At 45.2% G+C, this 20,878-nt stretch overlaps 1 protein-coding gene across 3 annotated transcripts in view; it reads left to right on the top strand.

The window, feature by feature from the left end:
* Positions 1-20,878, top strand: part of LOC126266830 (protein slit) — a 1,561,007-nt gene that overhangs the window by 906,692 nt on the left and 633,437 nt on the right. For all 3 annotated transcript variants that reach the window (XM_049971386.1, XM_049971385.1, XM_049971387.1), the window contains exon 3: positions 15,358-15,429. In XM_049971386.1, coding sequence (XP_049827343.1) covers positions 15,358-15,429 — 72 coding nt within the window. The remainder of the gene's footprint in view (positions 1-15,357; positions 15,430-20,878) is intronic.

The raw sequence follows: 20,878 nt of genomic DNA on the forward strand, positions 1-20,878 counted from the left end.
TGTTTGGTCTGTTGGACAGGCCTTGGGCTAGGGGCCATTTGTATAGCCAACAGAAAAGTCGTCTTGGTGCAATAATCCTAGAGAAAAGTACAAAGTATGAATATTGCACAGGTCCTCCTGCTTAAACAGCTGGTGCAAATCGATCGGGTCCGCAGCTCGTGGTCGAGTTGCTGCCTCTTGATCACGGGGTCCCGGGTTCGATTCCCGGCCGGTGATTTTCTCCCCCTCGGGACTCATCATCTCATCCACATTCGGGAAGTGCCGAGACTGGACGTAGAACGATTTGGAGCTTGCACGGACGCTGATGACCACGATGTTGGGCGCCCACAAACCAACATCATCATCAAATCTATCGTTCCCTTTTGCGTCTGATGTGATCTGTGGTGAGTTTTGAGAGGACTATGGAACCACCATCAGTTCATGAACCGTTCCTTAGAAAATCCCAAAAAAGTTTATTTTTAACATTTTTCGTATCAGAATAGAGCTGCGGATTTCAAGACCGCTGCGCACAGCAATTTTTGTGGTATATTCCTGAAATTTTTATGGTATATTCCCAAGACCCCGATTTGGAACAACCTCGAATATTTTCTCGATATCTTGCTCCGTTTCCGAGATGGTAATATGTGGAAAACACTAACAGGCAGAAGGGACAAGATAATAGGGCATCTTCTAAGACATCAGGCAGTAAGTACCACGGTGACCGAGGCAGCTGTAGAGGATAAAAAGTGTAGAGCGAGACAGAGATTGGAATTAATCCAGCAAATAATGGAGGACGTAGATTGAAATTTGCCTCTGAGATGATAAGGTCGGCCCAGGAGAGGAATCCTGCTTTAATTGGAGTGGCAGGTAGCTGCGACTGATTGCTTTGGTTAGTTTTTTGTGAGAATATATCAGTTGTAATGTTTTCGTGAGGTTGCTGTGTAAACTTCTGTTTTAAGCTTGGAAAAACCGGTGCAAAAACACACCTAACATTCAGTCTTTTGGAGACAACGCTTCAGGCCACACAGAGACTTACGACTAGTGAAAGCGGTCCAAAAGCAAGTGTGTGGATCCTTCTTCAACCTTTTTTGAGCTGCGGAACAGGAGCTAACTACTGCTGCTTGCTCCTTGTTTCACAGACTATAACGCCAGTCTTTCGTGTTGACACTCAGGTCAGTCCCGGAAGCCGCTTTGTCCGACGCCTTCTTCTTATCGACAGCGACGGAAAGGCAGGCGAAGCGAAGCCTTGTCAGGTGGAGTAATGGAATCCGCGGCTTTGCCGGAGCGCGAGGCGGCAGTCGGTCGGATGGTCCGCGGCGACAGGGGGCGTGATTTTATTACCCGGAAAGGCCGGCACGCCGACAGCTCTCCGCCGCCGGCCCGCATCGGAAGCGGCGGCCCGGCCCTGTCGAATGCATTAGGTAGGCCGGCTACCGGCTACTGGGGCCGCTAATGTATTCCTTCTGTAGCCGGCCTGTCCGCATCCATAAACAGCTGACTGTCGGACACTTACTGGCGCGCCCTACCCCATCCAGACTTGCTGCTGCGTGCTGTGCCTCATGTTAATACAGCCGAAGCCGCTCCCGCCGATTCCACAGCGTCTTGCTGCTCCGCGTATTACATTGCCATTACTTTTCGGTTTCTTTTAATGTATCGTCCGGTTCGATCGCTACAGGGCATATCGAAAACATTGGCAAACTACTGGAAACAGTTATTCGCTCCGAAACTAGGAAACATGGGCCGTTGAAGTATGTAAGACTTTCAGTTGCTGAAAGAACTTTGTTGAAAGAACAGTTATACGTTTTTAATTCCCCGTCCAAAAGGTGGATTGGAAGGACGTTAACAAAAAAGGTGGGTGAAATCCAACCCGAGGACCGTATGTAGAGCGAGTAGTACGAACCATGGAGCAGGCGATCCCTCCAATATTCTTAGTATGACGTGCTAGGAGGACAAATAAGGTACGATAAGGCAAACAGGTGGGAGGGGCGGGGGAGCTGGTGGTTTTCCACCCGATCTTGTGGGCAGAGGATGTCAAATTAAACACATTTCATCCGTCAAATTTCCACCCTTGTTTAATTTGGCAACCAGTTTCAGCGTTAAACTACGCTATTTTCAGGCCCCTGACTGACGTCCAGGAAAAATCTACCTCGATTGTGATCTAATCAGGGACCAGCAATCTGGTATTAGTAGATATACAGGGTGGTTCATTGCTAGTGACCGGGCCAAATATTTCGAAAAATAAGCATCAAACGAAAAAACTACAAAGAACGAAACTCGTCTAGCTTCAAGGGGGAAACCAGATGGTGCTATGGTTGGTTTATTACATATTCGTGTAGTACGTAAAGAAATATGAACGTTTTAGTTGGACTACGTTTTTCGCTTACTGATAGATGGCGCTGTAATAGTCACAAACGTGTACGTACGTGGTATCACGCAACATTTCGCCAGTGCGGACGGTATTTGCTTCGTGATACGTTATCCGTGTTAAAATGGGCCATTTACCCATTGCAGAAAAGGTCGATATTGTGTTGATGTATGGTTATTGTGATCAAAATGCCCAACGGGCGTGTGCTATGTACGCTGCTCGTTATCCTGGACGATATCATCCAAGTGTCCGGAACGTTCGCCGGATAGTTCCGTTATTTAAGGAAACAGGAAGTGTTCAGCCACATGTGAAATGTCAACCAATACCTGCAAAAAATGATGATGCCAAGTAGGTGTTTTAGGTGCTGTCGCGGCTAATCTACATGCCAGTAGCAGACAAATTGCGCGAGAATCGGGAATCTCAAAAACGTCGGTGTTGAGAATACATCAACATCGATTACACCTGTATCATATTTCTATGCACCAGGAATTGCATGGCGACGACTTTGAACGTCGTGTACAGTTCTGACACAGGGTACAAGAGAAATTACGGGACGATGACAGATTTTTTGCACGCGTTCTATTTAGCGACGAAACGTCATTCACCAACAGCGGTAACGTAAACCGGCATAATAGGCACTATTGGGCAACGGAAAATCCACGATGGCTGCGACAAGTGGAACATCAGCGAACTTGGCGGGTTAATATATGGTGCGGCATTATGGGAGGAAGGATAATTGGACCCCATTTTATCATTGTCAATCTAAATGGTGCAATGTGTGCTGATTTACTACGTAATGTTCTACCGATGTTAGTACAAGATGTTTCACTGCATGACAGAATGGCGATGTATTTCCAACACGATGAGGTATTGAATAGCATATTTCATGACAGGTGGGTTGGTCGTCGAAGCACAATACCATGGCCCGCACGTTCACCGGATCTGACGTCTGTGGGGAAAGTTGAAGGGTTGCTATCGTGATCCACCGACAACTCCTGACAACATGCGTCAGCGCATTGTCAATGCATGTTCGAACGTTACGGAAGGCGAACTACTCGCTGTTGAGAGGAATGTCGTTGCACGTATTGTCAAATGCATTGAGGTTGACGGACATCATTTTGAGCATTTATTGCATTAATGTGGTATTTACAGGTAATCACGCTGTAACAACATGCGTTCTCAGAAATGATGAGTTCACAAAGGTACATGTATCACATTGGAACAACCTACCTGTTACCAACTGTTCGTCTAAAATTGTGAGCCATATTTTTGTGACTATTACTGCGCCATCTGTCACAAAGCGAAAAAAGTGGTCCAACTGAAAGATTCATATTTCTTTACGTACTACACGCATATGTAATAAAAAATGGGGGTTCCTATTTTGGAAAAATGCAGCTGATATCCGTTTGACCTATGGCAGCGCCATCTAGCGGGCCAACCATTGCGCCATCTGGATTCCCCCTTCAAGCTAGACAAGTTTCGTTCTTTGTAGTTCTTTCGTTTGATGCTTATTTTTCGAAATATTTGGCCCAGTTTTTTCGTTTGACACTTATTTCGTGAGATATTTGGCCCGCTCACCATCAATGGACCACCTTTTTATACTTGCTACAGTAATCACTTCAACTATCACCTGCCGACTATTAGATAACGCTGAAACTGTTTTCCAAATAAAATAAGGTTGGAAATTTGATGGCTGAAAGGTGTTTAATTTTACATCCTCCATCGAACAGCCGAGACCCAGAACCATCCCTAAAAAGATGTGCATACAGAGACGCGTGGGCAGAGGGTCGGTTACGACAGTAGTGAATATTCATTATCTTCTCTATAATTTTAGGAGAAATTTGTACTGACGAAGTGTGACGTAATCAGATTCCTATTTCTTGTCTAGTAAAGGTACATGTGTACATGGAAATCGACGAGATATAGTGTATCGAGAATTGAAATATGATTGTGATGATGGATGTGGCCGAAAGGCGTTAAGGTATACATTTTTTTTTTAAATAAAATATAAATAGCGCTCAAGATGGGCAATTACATTGAATAATCACGTTAAGGTATACAGCGTCTCGATGCTGAAAGTTCGTTGTAATTCAAAACAGCATTTGATTGAAAATTTTTTCTTTTATTTTGTGACCAGATACAATAATCATCATATGTGTCAGTCTTTCTGAGTTAGTAAACAAAATAGAAAAAAACTCTTAATCAATATCTGAAACCACAATAAAACTATAATCAACACAACTGACCCTCAGTATGTGGTACCTCAGTGACTGCATGCTGGCGGTTACCCTGTTTGTTTACGTGCATTTGTTGTTTCGTGTACTGTGCACAGAAAATTGTATGCGTTGTTTAATACGTGTGAGCTTCTGCACAAGTGCGCTACAACAAAACTTACCGACAATAGAACTGTGCAGCACCTTACACATAGAAAAGATCACGAATAAATGACGTAACACACAGAAAACTCACTTAAAAATTGGAATCATTTCGCGAAACGTGGTGTGCAAAGTATAAATAACAGAAAATCCTGACAGGTGGCAGAAGTTATTTGTAAACGAAACCATTAATGTTAGTTATGACTCTGTTACAGTTCTCATTATTTTTTTAAAAAATGCAGTAATCTTTCTTGTTTTACTTATCCGACGGGCAATAGATTTTAGTGCAGAGAGATTATTGACACTCGAACTGACGATTCTCACATTTCGACAGGAAGTAGTATCTTTTTTTCTTGTAATTTTAAACTAGCATGTACAAGAATATGCATGCCTCAGTTCTGATAAATCTTTCTGCAAGTCATTCGCAAGAATGATCGTCCCTCTTTCTCTGTATCAATTTCTTTACATGTAAATTATAGTTATTTAATATTTTAAAATTAGTACTGATAATAACTAAAAGCAGTAAGAATAACGATGTACGTACTTCATACTGCGGCCGGTAGTTGGGGCTGTTGTTGTGTAACACACCGCAAAAAATATGTTTATAGGTTTGCTTCCGACTATTTTGAAACCAATGCACAAATACAGTAGACATCATTTGGCTCATTGGTGTGGCACAAACGTTCCAAGGCCGACCGATGCCTCATTAACATCCAACAAAGGGAAGGAACATAGGTGCATGAAATTCGCCACTAATGACCTGTCTGTAGGCCGCATAGCATATTCCCTTTATGAGGAAAAGCCACCGCCTCGCCATCGTGGACAATTGAACTAGCTTCAGTTGCTGGATAATAATCACCATTGCGTCGGGTGTTGTCAAATATGCATTGCTAGCCAGTGGTACAACTTTAATGAAGACAGGAATTTCGATGTACTACAAAGATGTTGCTAAAGATTAGGTACCACAATAAACTCCTTACCATATAGCGCACAACAGTAAGCAACTACACGTCTGCGGTTGAGGTTGAACTCGAATATAAAAGGAAGAAGTTCGAATTCTGAATAAAACCTTCTTGGTTTTAAAGCCGCGTCAATGCGAATAGTTGCACTCCTGACGACGATGGCGGAGATAACCATGGAAACCACGAGAGTTTTATTGAAACTGACGCCAGCCGCCGCGAAAGCCTCCGACGACACAATTTGTATTCTCTCTGATTCTCCCGTTACGTTTTATGCGATTTTCTCAGTTACTATCAGAATATGTCTGGGTTGCTCCTTTAACGTTGCCAATCCTTACATAGCAACAACAAAGTGCAGTTACAAATCGAAACAAAGACGCAGTCGCAATATGTTTCACGAAACAACTCTCCCGATATCCTACTTCTTCAGATGGTCCTTGGATCACCCGATAATTGATCGCAGGCTGTTCCGTACAATTGGGCTATCTTCAGTTTCGTTTCATCGACAAATCAGCCAGCAAATCATTACGCTCTGAGGACTATAATGTTATGTGTATAGGAGTAAACAAGGAAAACTCCCGTTAAGTAATAGATGAATAATTAAATAACGGAACGAATTTTGACAGCAGAGAGTGAGTTTTTTTGAAGTGTAGTGGCAGACTAAATCTGTGTGGTGACCCGGCTCAGTCGCAAGGCAACGCTCTTACCACTGAACTTCTTTTATTGACAATTGTCTCGGACCGAACAAGGTGGCGCAGTGGTTAGCACACTGGATTCGCATTCGGGAGGACGACGGTTCCAACCCGCGTCTGACCATCCTGATTTAGGTTTTCCGTGATTTCTCTAAATCGCTTCAGGCAAATACCGGGATGATTCCTTTGAAAGGGCAGTGCCACTTTCTTTTCCCATTCTTCCCTAATCCGAGCTTGTGCTCGGTCTCTAATGACCTCTTCGTCGACGGGACGTTAAACACTAATCTCCCCCTCCTCCTAAATTGTCTCGATCGCATTTAGTGGGCTTGATAGTTTACCGGTTTCGACTGTGATGCAGCAAAGGCACGAGAAGTGCTAGAAATGTTCCTTTCATCGTACTTCCGTGGTATCGCGCGAATCAGCCTAAGCCTAAATCGAAGCATTCTTTTCGAAAAGTGAGCAGGACAAGTTACACGATATACTTCTCCACTTATTTAATAGGAAGTGTTTACTGGCGTACCCGGATTACTTTTATGTGCTGCCGCACTACCCATTCAGTTTAAACCATTAAATTCGCGAGTCTTTTAAAGAATCCAATTCCCATCTTCAAGTGTTTGATTACTTTAAAAAATGGTTCAAATGGCTCTAAGCACTATGGGACTTAACATCTGAGGTCATCAATCTCCTAGACTTAGAACTACTTAAACCTAACTAACCTAAGGACATTACACACATCCATGTCCGAGGCAGGATTCGAAACTGCGACCGCAGCAGCAGCACGGTTCCGGACTGAAGCGCCTAGAACCGCTCGGCCACAGCGGCCGGCGATTGCTTTAAAAATGAGTCAATGTGTCAGATACCTTACTTTGAGCGTGTAAGCGAGAAAGAGTTTCGTAAAGGTTTCAAATATGTGCAAAGTTTATTGACAGTAACTGAGTCCTGTCATTCTCAAATGCTGGTAGATTAAAGTTCGGGTGTTTGCGAGTAGTCAGTGGCGCTGCCTCAAGACTTACGCACTGTTTCTAAGTGTCTTATTGTGATAAACGTTTAATTTAAGATTATATCTCTTAATGAATAGGTAGTGACAAAATTTGGATGTGGTAAATAATTACCCGAAATATTGAAAATCAAATATTTGTTGCCTCCGAAAGCCGTTAGTTCAGACAACCTGGAATTGATATTTAGTTGGTTCCGTGATACGGTTTAGTAATACTGAGAGTGAACCTGAACTCGAGTGACAAACTTTCATAGATGATAGTTTGGACTAAGACGAGGGACAAAAATGCTGGTAAATGTGGTATCTGAAAAACCTTAAGAGCTATTAGCACTATTCCACCTGTGATACTGTGAAACACATTTCTTCTGATGCTAGCTTTTTCTTTCTATATTTTGGTTGGAGGTAAAGCGGATGAAAACAAGAAAGAATGTTCAATAAACCTGAGCCCTAAGTTGCATACCTTAGGAGCTATGAAGAAGAAGAGACGTGTTTCACAATAGCGAAGATGACCAATTGCTAATAGCTCTTAAAGTATGCGCTTTAGAGACCATGTTTACTGGACCCATTTTTTCTCGTTTTGGTCAATACTACCTCTTCTGAAAATATGGAAAGCAAAGAGCTGTCATCAGTAGAGATATATTTCATAGTAACGAAGATGAAAAAGTGCTAAAATTTAATATATACATGATAGAGCCTATATTGTCTACAATTTTTCCCTTGTTTGCTCCACACTACCTCGTCTGAAAGTTTGTCGGTCGAGTTCCCGTTCCCCTGTAGACAAGGGTCGCCAGCTTTGCTCTCGAAGTCAGTAATTAAAAACCCTGTAGCTGTCTAATTACTTTCAGGGGAGATTCCGAGATCTTGTGGACCGGAATGTGTTCAACGCATGCAGTTCAACAAACTACCTCCGACTGGATACTAGCAAGTCTCGCCAGTGCTCACCGCAACAGCACAACGAGAATACAGTTCAAAGTTAGTACAGGAAGAGACACACAAAAAACCACTCTCAGATTCCCACAGACCCAAGTATAATTTGCGGGCTTCTACTTAACCGCGCTAAGTCTGTCTCCCTTACTAAATGCAACCGTCTCCGCGACACCATGTAAAGGCTGTCTCTTCCAACCAAGCACCAGTCCTATCACTTAAAAGCAAGACTCTCCCGGAACACCGGAAAGTTCAGCCCGAAATCCACATCTGCACACGGCTATGCATTACAGATGTGTCTCAGTTTTATATGTATATATATTAGGAATAGGTATTAGGCAACTGGGGTATTAAATAAAACGCAATATAGAGTTAATCATTATTTAATGTCTATAACAGTGGGTTACATCACCAATCATTTTAATACTAGAACAAACACCAAAACCTTCAAACCACACAGCAACGGACTCCATCTCATTAATTTTACGATGGTTCATAGTGCGTATAACAAAAGACATGTATGAAGAGAGATAACATTTTTCATAATCCTTATTCGACACAGCAAATACATTCCACGTTCGATAAGCAATAACATCACAGCTATTAGCACTCTCCAATCCAGCAAGGGCTTTAACTGTTCCACCATTACATCGAAGTACAGCAACTGTTAACCATCCATTTCCCGGTCGAGGATGGGCTTCCTTGGATATGATAGCGAAGTTCACTACACAACCGCAAAAGACGGACGGTCCTTGTAAAATCATTTGAGCACCAATGTTAGTTTGACTTTCAATTTGTAAATTGTCAATAGCTTTGAAAACAGCGGCGCGACGCCGCCTGTATCTGCGAATGCGGGGCATCTTCTTCAGCAGCAGTGATCGGTATGACAGCAATCCTACGGTCCGTTAAATACTGGTCATCAACGCTGTCACCTGAGTGCTCACAGCCAGAGTCGGCGAAAATTTTTAAGTCCCCGAATTGAGCGACAGGCGCGCAGAAGGTTGTTCTAACATACATATACAGGGTGTTTCAAAAATGACCGGTATAATTGAAACGGCAATAAAAACTAAACGAGCAGCGATAGAAATACACCGTTTGTTGCAATATGCTTGGGACAACAGTACATTTTCAGGCGGACAAACTTTCGAAATTACAGTAGTTACAATTCTCAACAACAGATGGCGCTGCGGTCTGGGAAACTCTATAGTACGATATTTTCCACATATCCACCATGCGTAGCAATAATATGGCGTAGTCTCTGAATGAAATTACCCGGAACCTTTAACAACGTGTCTGGCGGAATGGTTTCACATGCAGATGAGATGTACTGCTTCAGCTGTCCAATTGTTTCTGGATTCTGGCGGTACACCTGGTCTTTCAAGTGTCCCCACAGAAAGAAGTCACAGGGGTTCTTGTCTGGCGAATAGGGAGACCAATCCACGCCGCCTCCTGTATGTTTCGGATAGCCCAAAGCAATCACACGATCATCGAAATATTCATTCAGGAAATTAAAGACGTCGGCAGTGCGATGTACCGCTGTTGGATCACCTGCTGCACTAGCTGCGCGTTGCCCTCTGTGGTTGCCGTACGCGGTCGCCCTACCTTTCCAGCTCGTTCATCCGTCACGTTCCCAGTCCGTTGAAATTTTTCAAACAGATCCTTTGGTTACATTAAACCTCTGTTGAAAACTTCGTCTTGTTGCAACAATACTGTGTTCTAGGCGGTGGAATTCCAACACCAGAAAAATCCTCTGTTCTAAGGAATAAACCATGTTGTCCACAGCACACTTGCACGTTGTGAACAGCACACGCTTACAGCAGAAAGACGACGTACAGAATGGCGCACCCACAGACTGCGTTGTCTTCTATATCTTTCACATCACTTGCAGCGCCATCTGTTGTTGAAAATTGTAACTACTGTAATTTCGAAAGTTTGTCCGCCCGAAAATGTACTATTGTCCCAAGCATATTGCAACAAACGGTGTATTTCTATCGCTGCTCGTTTAGTTTTTATTGCCGTTTCAAATATACCGGTCATTTTTGAAACACCCTGTATATTTCAGTTTTACTTGCTGCTTGAAATAACTTGGTTAGCTTCGAAGAACCACCCTCTTCCGACATCCGTAATGCGAAAACTCTACACCACAAGTACTGGCTCCACGGGTTTATTTAACGGATAGGCCTTAAGCCAAGAATAATCGGGAGCTGAATGTAGGCATTCCCAGTGACCATTTCCTGCTCCCTGTAAGAAAGATTTTGTGGGGTGCTGCTTCCTTGCAGCACTTTTATAATTTTTTTCTTGAACATGTTTGAGAAAACACAGTCTCTCGAGGAACATTTATTTACTCGTCCTTGAAGTCAACCTAGTCGGCTCCGACCACCACCCATGTAGGAGGATTAGGGAATTACTGAGCAATCATTTTCAGGCCGAACAAAAAACCCTTTCCTCCATCAGCCGGAAAGTGGCCAAGGTGACTGCAGTATCCAAAAACGTTAGCACACATTTTCGCCCGAGAAATTATATGTTACACATCTTGTTACGAAATCAACATTTCAAGAAGTTATGTAGTGATCATAGTGGTGAGTTAGTCCGCCCCGTTAGCTGAGTGGTCAGCGCGGTGGAATGCCACGCCAAGGGGCCCGGTTTCGATTCCCGGCTGGGGCAGGAGATTTTCACCGCTCAGGGAGTGCGTGTTGTGTTGTCCTCATCATCATTTCATCCTCATCTCCAACGCGCAAGTCGCCCAATGTAGCGTCGTACTTGCCCTTGGCGGCCGAACTTCCCCGAATGGGGCACTCCCGGCCCACAATGCCGTACGCTCATTCCCAGTGGTCAGTTAGAATCAGTTGATAAGTTGCTATGTCCAAACACAATAGCTCCAGATGGACTGTGTTAAGTGGGTCACTCTTTGTTTTGTGAGCTCATTATGGGTCAAAAAATTTAACGCTTTTCCTTTTCCCATTGCCGCTGTTTACCACTGATCTTGTAATCGTGAAATGTCGGTTTCTTTTTCTCTAAAAAAATGTTCAAATGTGTGTGACTTAACTGCGTAGGTCATCAGTCCCTAAGCTTACACGCTACATCTACATCTACATGACTACTCTGCAATTCACATTTAAGTGCTTGGCAGAGGGTTCATCGAACCACAATCATACTACCTCTCTACCATTCCACTCCCGAACAGCGCGCGGGAAAAGCGAACACCTAAATCTTTCTGTTCGAGCTCTGATTTCTCTTATTTTATTTTGATGATCATTCTACCTATGTAGGATGAACTCAAAAAAATATTTTCGCATTCGGAAGAGAAAGTTGGTGACTGAAATTTCGTAAATAGATCTCGCCGCGACGAAAAACGTCTTTGCTTTAATGACTTTCATCCCAACTCGCGTATCATATCTGCACACTCTCTCCCCTATTACGTGATAATACAAAACGAGCTGCTCTTTTTTGCACCCTTTAGATGTCCTCCGTCAATCCTACCTGGTAAGGATCCCACACCGCGCAGCGATATTCCAACGAGTGTAGTGTAAGCTGTCTCTTGAATGAACTTGTTGAATCTTTTAAGTGTCCTGCCCATGAAACGCAACCTTTGGCTCGCCTCCCCCACAATATTATCTATATGGTCTTTCCAACTGAAGTTGTTCGTAATTTTAACACCCAGGTACTTAGTTGAATCGACAGCCTTCAAAATTGTACTATTTATCTAGTAATCGAATTGCAACGGATTTCTTTTGGAACTCATGTGGATCACCTCACACTTTTTATTATTAAGCGTCAACTGCCACCTGCCACTCCATACAGCAATCTCTTCTAAATCGCTTTGCAACTGATACTGGTCCTCGGATGACCTTAATAGACGGTAAATTAAAGCATCATCTGCGAACAATCTAAGACAACTGCTCAGATTGTCACCCACGTCATTTATATACACTCCTGGAAATGGAAAAAAGAACACAATGACACCGGTGTGTCAGACCCACCATACTTGCTCCGGACACTGCGAGAGGGCTGTACAAGCAATGATTACACGCACGGCACAGCGGACACACCAGGAACCGCGAATGGCGCTAGCTGCGCAGCATTGGTGCACCGCCGCCGTCAGTGTCAGCCAGTTTGCCGTGGCATACGGAGCTCCATCGCAGTCTTTAACAGTGGTAGCATGCCGCGACAGCGTGGACGTGAACCGTATGTGCAGTTGACGGACTTTGAGCGAGGGCGTATAGTGGGCATGCGGGAGGCCGGGTGGACGTACCGCCGAATTGCTCAACACGTGGGGCGTGAGGTCTCCACAGTACATCGATGTTGTCGCCAGTGGTCGGCGGGAGGTGCACGTCCCCGTCGACCTGGGACCGGACCGCAGCGACGCACGGATGCACGCCAAGACCATAGGATGCTACGCAGTGCCGTAGGGGACCGCACCGCCACTTCCCAGCAAATTAGGGACACTGTTGCTCCTGGGGTATCGGCGAGGACCATTCGCAACCGTCTCCATGAAGCTGGGCTACGGTCCCGCACACCGTTAGGCCGTTTTCCGCTCACGCCCCAACATCGTGCAGCCCGCCTCCAGTGGTGTCGCGACAGGCGTGAATGGAGGGACGAATGGAGACGTGTCGTCTTCAGCGATGAGAGTCGCTTCTGCCTTGGTGCCAATGATGGTCGTATGCGTGTTTGGCGCCGTGCAGGTGAGCGCCACAATCAGGACTGCATACGACCGAGGCACACAGGGCCAACACCCGGCATCATGGTGTGGGGAGCGATCTCCTACACTGGCCGTACACCTCTGCTCTAGAAGGTGTAAGTCAACTACCCTGGCCAGCAAGATCTCTGGATCTGTCCCCCATTGAGCATGTTTGGGACTGGATGAAGCGTCGTCTCACGCGGTCTGCACGTCCAGCACGAACGCTGGTTCAACTGAGGCGCCAGGTGGAAATGGCATGGCAAGCCGTTCCACAGGACTACATCCAGCATCTCTACGATCGTCTCCATGGGAGAATAGCAGCCTGTATTGCTGCGAAAGGTGGATATACACTGTACTAGTGCTGAATTGTGCATGCTCTGTTGCCTGTGTCTATGTGCCTGTGGTTCTGTCAGTGTGATCATGTGATGTATCTGACCCCAGGAAAGTGTCAATAAAGTTTCCCCTTCCTGGGACAATGAATTCACGGTGTTCTTATTTCAATTTCCAGGAGTGTAGATCAGGAACAGCAGAGGTTCCAGGACGCTTCCCTGGGGGAACAACTGATATCACTTCAGTTTTACTCGATGATTTGCCGTCTATTACTACGAAACTGCGACCTTCCTGACAGGAAATCACGAATCCAGTCGCACAACTGAGACGATACTCCATAGGCCCGCAGCTTGATTAGAAGTCGCTTGTGAGGAACCTAAATTATCCTAAGGTCGAACACACATACCCATGCCCAAGTGAGGACTCGAACCTCCGCCGGGACCAGCCACACAGTCCATGACTGCAGCGCCTCAGACCGCTCGGCTAATCCTGCGCGGCTTCTTTTTCTCGTCACAGCCTTTATTTTGCATTTACCTATTTTTATAGAGAAATGCAATTGTGTGGATCATAGATAAAGTACGTACACCGTGTGTGCTTCGTCGTTTTGTGGTCGGCTCGTATCGATGACACCAAGTCTCGCCACCGGTGATGATTTCTTCCAGAAAAGAATTGTCCGTGTTTTGCATCTGAATCAAGTCGCAGCAGGCGTCCTGGAGTCATTGTTTCGGTTCGCGAGCCAAGGTGAGCGGTAAAAACTATAGACACACTTCTTTCTTCTTCAACATTTGATCTAGAGATGTTGCTCCATTGCGATTTGTGACAGATCAATGTTGACACACTACAGCCACACATCCACTGTTTAAAACTTCCTGCTCTCAACTGACCGTTCGAATGCATATCTGTTGTTAGCTCTAGCTGCCACTGTAGTTACTGCGCTAGAGTCGCTTATTCGCCAGTAATAAAAAAATGAGTACCGGGTCTTATTGGACGGAAGGTGTGTAATCAGTCTACAAGCATACTTAACAACTTCTGAATGTATCTCATCTACATCTACATCTACATCTACATGACTACTCTGCAATTCACATTTAAGTGCTTGGCAGAGGGTTCATACTATCCCTCTACTATTCCACTCCCGAACAGCGAGCGGGAAAAACGAACACCTAAACCTTTCTGTTCGAGCTCTGATTTCTCTTATTTTATTTTGATGATCATTCCTACCTATGTAGGTTGGGCTCAACAAAATATTTTCGCATTCGGAAGAGAAAGTTGGTGACTGAAATTTCGTAAAAAGCTCTCGCCGCGACGAAAAACGTCTTTGCTGTAATGACTTCCATCCCAACTCGTTTATCATATCTGCCACACTCTCTCCCCTATAACGCGATAATACAAAACGAGCTGCCCTTTTTTGCACCCTCTCGATGTCCTCCGTCAATCCCACCTGGTAAGGATCCCACACCGCGCAGCAATATTCTAACAGAGGACGAACGAGTGTAGTGTAAGCTGTCTCTTTAGTGGACTTGTTGCATCTTCTAAGTGTCCTGCCAATGAAACGCAACCTTTGGCTCGCCTTCCCGACAATATTATCTATGTGGTCTTTCCAACTGAAGTTGTTCGTAATTTTAACACCCAGGTACTTAGTTGAATTGACAGCCTTGAGAATTGTACTATTTATCGAGTAATCGAATTCCAACGGATTTCTTTTGGAACTCATGTGGATCATCTCACACTTTTCGTTATTTAGCGTCAACTGCCACCTGACACACCATACAGCAATCTTTTCTAAATCGCTTTGCAGCTGATAATGGTCTTCGGATGACCTTACTAGACGGTAAATTACAGCATCATCTGCGAACAGTCTAAGAGAACTGCTCAGATTGTCACACAGGTCATTTATATAGATCAGGAACAGTAGAGGTCCCACGACGCTTCACTGGGGAACACCTGATATCACTTCAGTTTTACTCGATGAGTTAATTACGTTACTGAGTTGATGTGTCTGATGAAGGGCTAGGAGTAAACGCGTGTGACATGTGCGTTTGTTTGGTGGTGTTGCAGGCAGCTGCAGGACAACCAGATCCACACGGTGGAGCGCGGCGCCTTCCAGGACCTGATGGCGCTCGAACGGCTGTAAGTAAAGTACTCTGCAGCTTCTTACCATACAGACAAGCGCCGCTTATCATTCAGCACTAGCTCTACTCTCTTTGTGAAAGGCAATTTTCTGCATATGTGTTGCGGTTATACGTCAAACTATAGTTCAATTCTTTTATCTTGGCGGTTCGCGTATGCCCGCCCAGACGCGGGAGATTGCTGCGCTGCCAGTTGCACGCGCAAGAGAAGCAGCGCCATAATATATAACTTAGTTTAGGGGGGAGCGCGCAGTTTATGAAGTAAAGCTGCCACGGCCGCATTAACCCTTTCGCTGCTACAGAGACGTGTTCCCCGCATTCCGTGCTGTGGGCGATTTTGTCATCACTGCTCTGCTCGTCTGTGCAGACTCATGGTGTTTCGACTGCTTTGACACACTTTATCATTCGATTTCACAAAAACTATTTGGCCCAAAAATTTGATTTTTATACATCTTCTTGATTGATACCTTCTCCCCATAAATGACTTAATTTTGTTTCGATGTTCAACGCAGTTATTGTGCAACATAAGATGTAGTAAACCATTGCACGAAATTTTGAAGAGTATGCAGAGGTACAAGTCCATAGCGTATACTTTCGGTATGGTCGATTTTAGTTGCCACTAGAAATTTCAGAAAATTACATTCAAACGAATAAAATTCATGAAGTAAGACACTTCGATATTGTTTTTAAATAAAGAAAATATTAAGCACCGAACAAGGTTTGAACTCGCAGCTTTCCGTGTAGTAGCCAAACACTTTAACCATTACACTAACTCAAACTCATCATTGTAGATGATATCCTGGAGGGCTTTAAATTATCACGCAAAATACCAATAAACACTGTTGGTATGACTATGAATTATTCATTCTTCATCGAAGTACAATCGGAAATAAACAATTACCGTTGTCCTTTATTGCGAAAAAGCGGTTAGTGAGAATGATACAAACTCCTTTCCTTGCTATCGCCTGAATTAGGAGGCTTATTACTTGTTTGGTTTAATTAATTATTAGAATATGAAGCAAATTGGTATAAATAATCTTTTTCCAAACTTTCTATAACAGAAAGTCTGCTATCAAGACATTGCTTTTGTTCAATTACTTTATTTATGACTGAACGTTTCTGAAACTGAAGACTCTCGTCCATGCTCTGCACTGCAGTCGAGCTCTGGCACCGTCGTTCTCTGTTCGTTGGCTGACTGTGTTTTGTGACGTCAGATCCGCAGAACGAACCTAAACTCGGCCTCCGTCGTAAATGTCGCGCACTTGAACTTAAAATTGACGATTTTCCACAAGTTCCGGTATAATCAGTTTCAAGTAGAAACGTTGCCTTGCTGCTCAGAACTTTTTAAACAAAAATTCTCGAGGGAAAAAAAACGAGATAAATTATCGGCGCGCACGGGTTTGAGCTTCGATTCGCAGTTGGCGACACCTTGTTTTTCTTAATGTAGAGATAAATCACCATAGGTGGCAGTATTATTCGGTTTATCCATTGCCCTGATGGCAATATGTTCATATTAATAAACAGCAATCTGAAGATGCTTGAGCCTGATGAATGAAAGTAGTAGTAAATGAAATAATATGAGAACCACAGCGGTTCATCTGTACATTAATTCTTAACCGCCGCTGTATCTTCTGCAGGCGATGATAATTTCGTAATCATTCTCTCAGGATTACTTCACCTGGATGCAGAGAGCAGAGTTACTTGTCATAGAAGAACTTTTTTTTCGTTCATAAACACTTACAATACTTTCACAAATGTGCGTCTTGTTTGCGATTGTTACTCAGCAGCGCCTCTTCGCTGTATCTGTCTTCTACGCATATCACGTACAGTATTTGATGCGATACTGGATATACACTTTATAATGATACGCAGTACACCGTAACGCCAACCAACGGCTCCATTGGCCGAGATTTGCTTAATATGTACAGGAGTCAAATCGGAGCCAACCAAGCGGTTGACGTTGGCTATGGGTCGGACTGCCGAGGGTTAAAGACAAAGCGTTGGCGGTAGGTTTTTCTTGGGACGCACCTCAGTGTGGACGCCGGGTCGAATCTTCGTTGGTTTCTAGCAATTTGCTGCGCCTGTTGAACGGGTGTGTGTTAATGAGTTTAAAAATACTGGACTATGGAGCGGAATACGGAGACAACATTAAAGCTGATAGCTTTATCATGAACGGAAATGTTTATAGCACCCAGCGAAGTGCAGTTCTAGCAACAAACTGAAAAGAGTATCGTGGAGCGAAGTAGTCTAGCTAAAGTTATGTGAATACTGTGACAAAGAAAAAGGATTCTTTATTGACGTCTCTTCGCCCAGTAGCGAAATACCTTAGTGTAATCTTCATCCTATCTGCTGCAGGTACATTTGTCGCCTGCCGCTGTGGCCGAGCGTTTCTAGGTGCTTCCGTTTGGAACCGCGCGACTGCTACGGTCACAGGTTCGAATCCTGCCTCAGGCATGGATGTGTGTGATGTCCTTAGGTTAGTTAGGCTTGCCAGGGCGTACATAATTAAATAAGATTTCGAAATCTGTAGCTTTCATTCGGATAAAATATGAAATTCTCCGTATTCCAAATCAGCTGTAAGGTCAGACTAATTTGTCCCACCACACTGCTCCCTACCTTTTAAAAGAGAGATCGTCCACCAGTGTCATTTCTTCGTTTCTGATGATCAGCTTCTTGCAGTAAAATAAGTGGTGCATGTGCGTCGACTGATAAATCGTCCACTACCTTAGAACTGTAATTAAAGCGTTATTTTATGATAATAACATAATGGGTGAGCCGTGGTAAAAATTGCTGTTTTGAAGAGCGCTCCGCAGCGCCTAGTGTGAAGCAATTGCCCTCCGTTTCTGGCGGTGGCGTCGCTGTGGCAATCGTAACTTTGGTGTCTCCCTCTGGTGGGAAAGGTTGCCTATTCACGTGCATTTAAGGGACGCTATGAGCTCGCAAGTCGGGCCCATCTCTATAATGTCATCCTCTCTACTGGCTTGTACCCTGACCTGTGGAAGACCTTCCGCGTCCTCTTAGTCCTCAAACCCAACAAACCCCCTTCTGCCGCCTCTTCCTATCGTCCCATCTGCCTCACCTCCGTCTTCAGTAAGGTCTTTGAATCCATCCTCTCCCACCGTATCCATTAGCACCTTGCTTAGCACCACATCCTCCCCCTTACCCAGTGTGGCTTCCGACCCTCCTTCTCTGCTGAAGACCAACTCCTCAACCTTGTTCACCTTCTGTCCCTCCAGCTCAACTCCCGTCGCTCAGCCATTTTTGTCTCCCTTGACCTCCAAAATGCCTATGACCGTGTATGGCATCCCGGTCTCCTCTTTAAACTCCAAACCTACGCCCTGCCTATCAATTTTGTCCATTTGGTCGCTTCCTTCCTCTCGCACCGTCCTTCCTATGCCACCCTCCAGAACACCAACTCCCGTATCTTTTATCCCACGGCTGGCGTCCCCCAGGGTTCTGTCCTCTCCCCTCTCCTTTATCTCTTGTATACAGGTGATATGCTCAAGCCACCCCCACCGGTCCACATTCTCCAGTATGCTGATGACACCGCCTTCCTGGCTCTCTATCCTACCCTTCAACAGTCTCAACGTACCCTCCAAACCCACCTTAACCAGTTCACCACTTGGTGTAACTAGTAGTTCCTCCGTTTCAACCCCTGCAAAATCCAGGCAATCATCATAGGCCGCACCACTCGCTCCTTTCGCCTCTGTGATTTCTACCTCACCCTTTATGGTCGTCCTATCCAGCTCACCCCCACACTGAAATACCTTGGCCTCACCCTCGACCGACATCTCACCTGGACCCCTCATCTCCAGACCGTCCAGCAGAAAGCCCATTCCCGCCTCCACCTTCTGAAACTCCTGTCTGGCCGGACATGGGGATTGCATCCTTCTACCATCCTCCACACCTACAAATCCCTCATCCGTCCTATCCTCTGTTATGCCAGTGTTGCCTGGATCTCTAGCCCCACCCGCTTTTACAAGGCCCTCCAAATCCTTGAACGCCATGCGCTCCGCCTTGCCTTACGTATCTGCCTTCCTTCCCCCACACGACTCCTGTATGAACTGATCCCCTTCTCCCACCTCCTCCTGTTCCTCCAACATCTCCACATCCTTTACATTGTCCGCAGGCTCGATCCCCCCCACCCTCTGGTTTCCTCCTTCCTCTCCACCCCCCTCCCGTTGCCGCGCCTCTATCGCCGTATCCCTCCCTCACTCCACCTCCACACCCTCCATCTCCTTCATCAGGGCAATTTACAACGCCTCCCCCTCCCGGATGACGAACTTCCCCATGTCATCTACCCTTCCTTCCAACTATGACCCTTTTTCCTCTTCCGTCCTTCTCCCAGAGCGGATTTTCCTCCATCCCCCCTCCCCTGAGACCCTGCACCCCATCCTTGCCTCTTTCCTTCCCACATCCCATCCTACCTGGCCCTCTTCAGCGCGCCCCCCGCTCATCTCCCCCATCTCTACCCCTCCCTCCCTTCTTCAGGTTTCCCTCATCTCCTAGCACCTGGCAGATCCTCTGTTTTGATCATCATCAGTGTGCCACATCAGTGTTGTGTTTAGTGCTGTTTCTCCTGTGCGTCAAGAGGTGTGATTTTAATTGTGTACTGCCCTGAGGTTCGCCGTCAGTGTTACGTTATGTGCTATGCCATCCGTCGATACTTTTATGCTCGTCAGGCTTTGCCTTGTGTTCTTTTAATCGTTGCAGTGTGTGGCTTTTTGTGTGTGCTACTTTTAAACAGTTTTTATCTCCTTTTTACAGTCACCCCGTTTTTTGTCTATTGCCTTCCATGATGTTCCCCCTTTTTTATATCTATGTTCACCATATTCTCTCCTTTGTTATTTTTAAATGTCTTCTATTGTTTGTTCTATGTTTTTTGCCTGAAGAGCAGCGCATATGCTGCTGCCAGCCCGCCCCGATGGGGAATTGAAAAACAATAAAGAAAAAAAAAACTTCCCAGTCGGTCAGTCTGGATGAGTCTCTCGTCTCCAGCTTGCTAGTCTGTCACTTGTCGGCATTTGTTAGGCAGATAGTGTCTGTCTGTCGTTCGGTTGGTCGGTCGCCCATTGAGACACAAGATGACTTGTCCGTCTTGAGCGTCGTCGCATGTGAGGTCACCACGTGTGTCCAGTGGGCCGCGCTGTATAGCGAGAGGTAGTGACTTCGCGGTCGATACGAGAGCAACAGGAGTCAACCTACGACAGTCTGGCCGGTGCGACCTGCGACGCCGTGAGACGGGAGATCGGCGCGTTGAAGCAGCTGGCAGCGGATGGTTCGGGAGAGCGATTTGGTTGTGCTGCGCCAGGTCTTATCGAGAAATCGCAGTTCATTAGAAGTTAAGTGATTGGTGATATGTTGTTTGATTTACTCTTGTAATTTCTGCTTGTTTTCTTGGTGAGGTCACCAGCCGTTTTACTTTGTGGTCGTCCCACCATTCTTCTCCG

Source organism: Schistocerca gregaria, chromosome 4, assembly GCF_023897955.1.
Source record: "Schistocerca gregaria isolate iqSchGreg1 chromosome 4, iqSchGreg1.2, whole genome shotgun sequence".
Classification (NCBI taxonomy): Eukaryota; Metazoa; Arthropoda; class Insecta; order Orthoptera; family Acrididae; genus Schistocerca; species Schistocerca gregaria.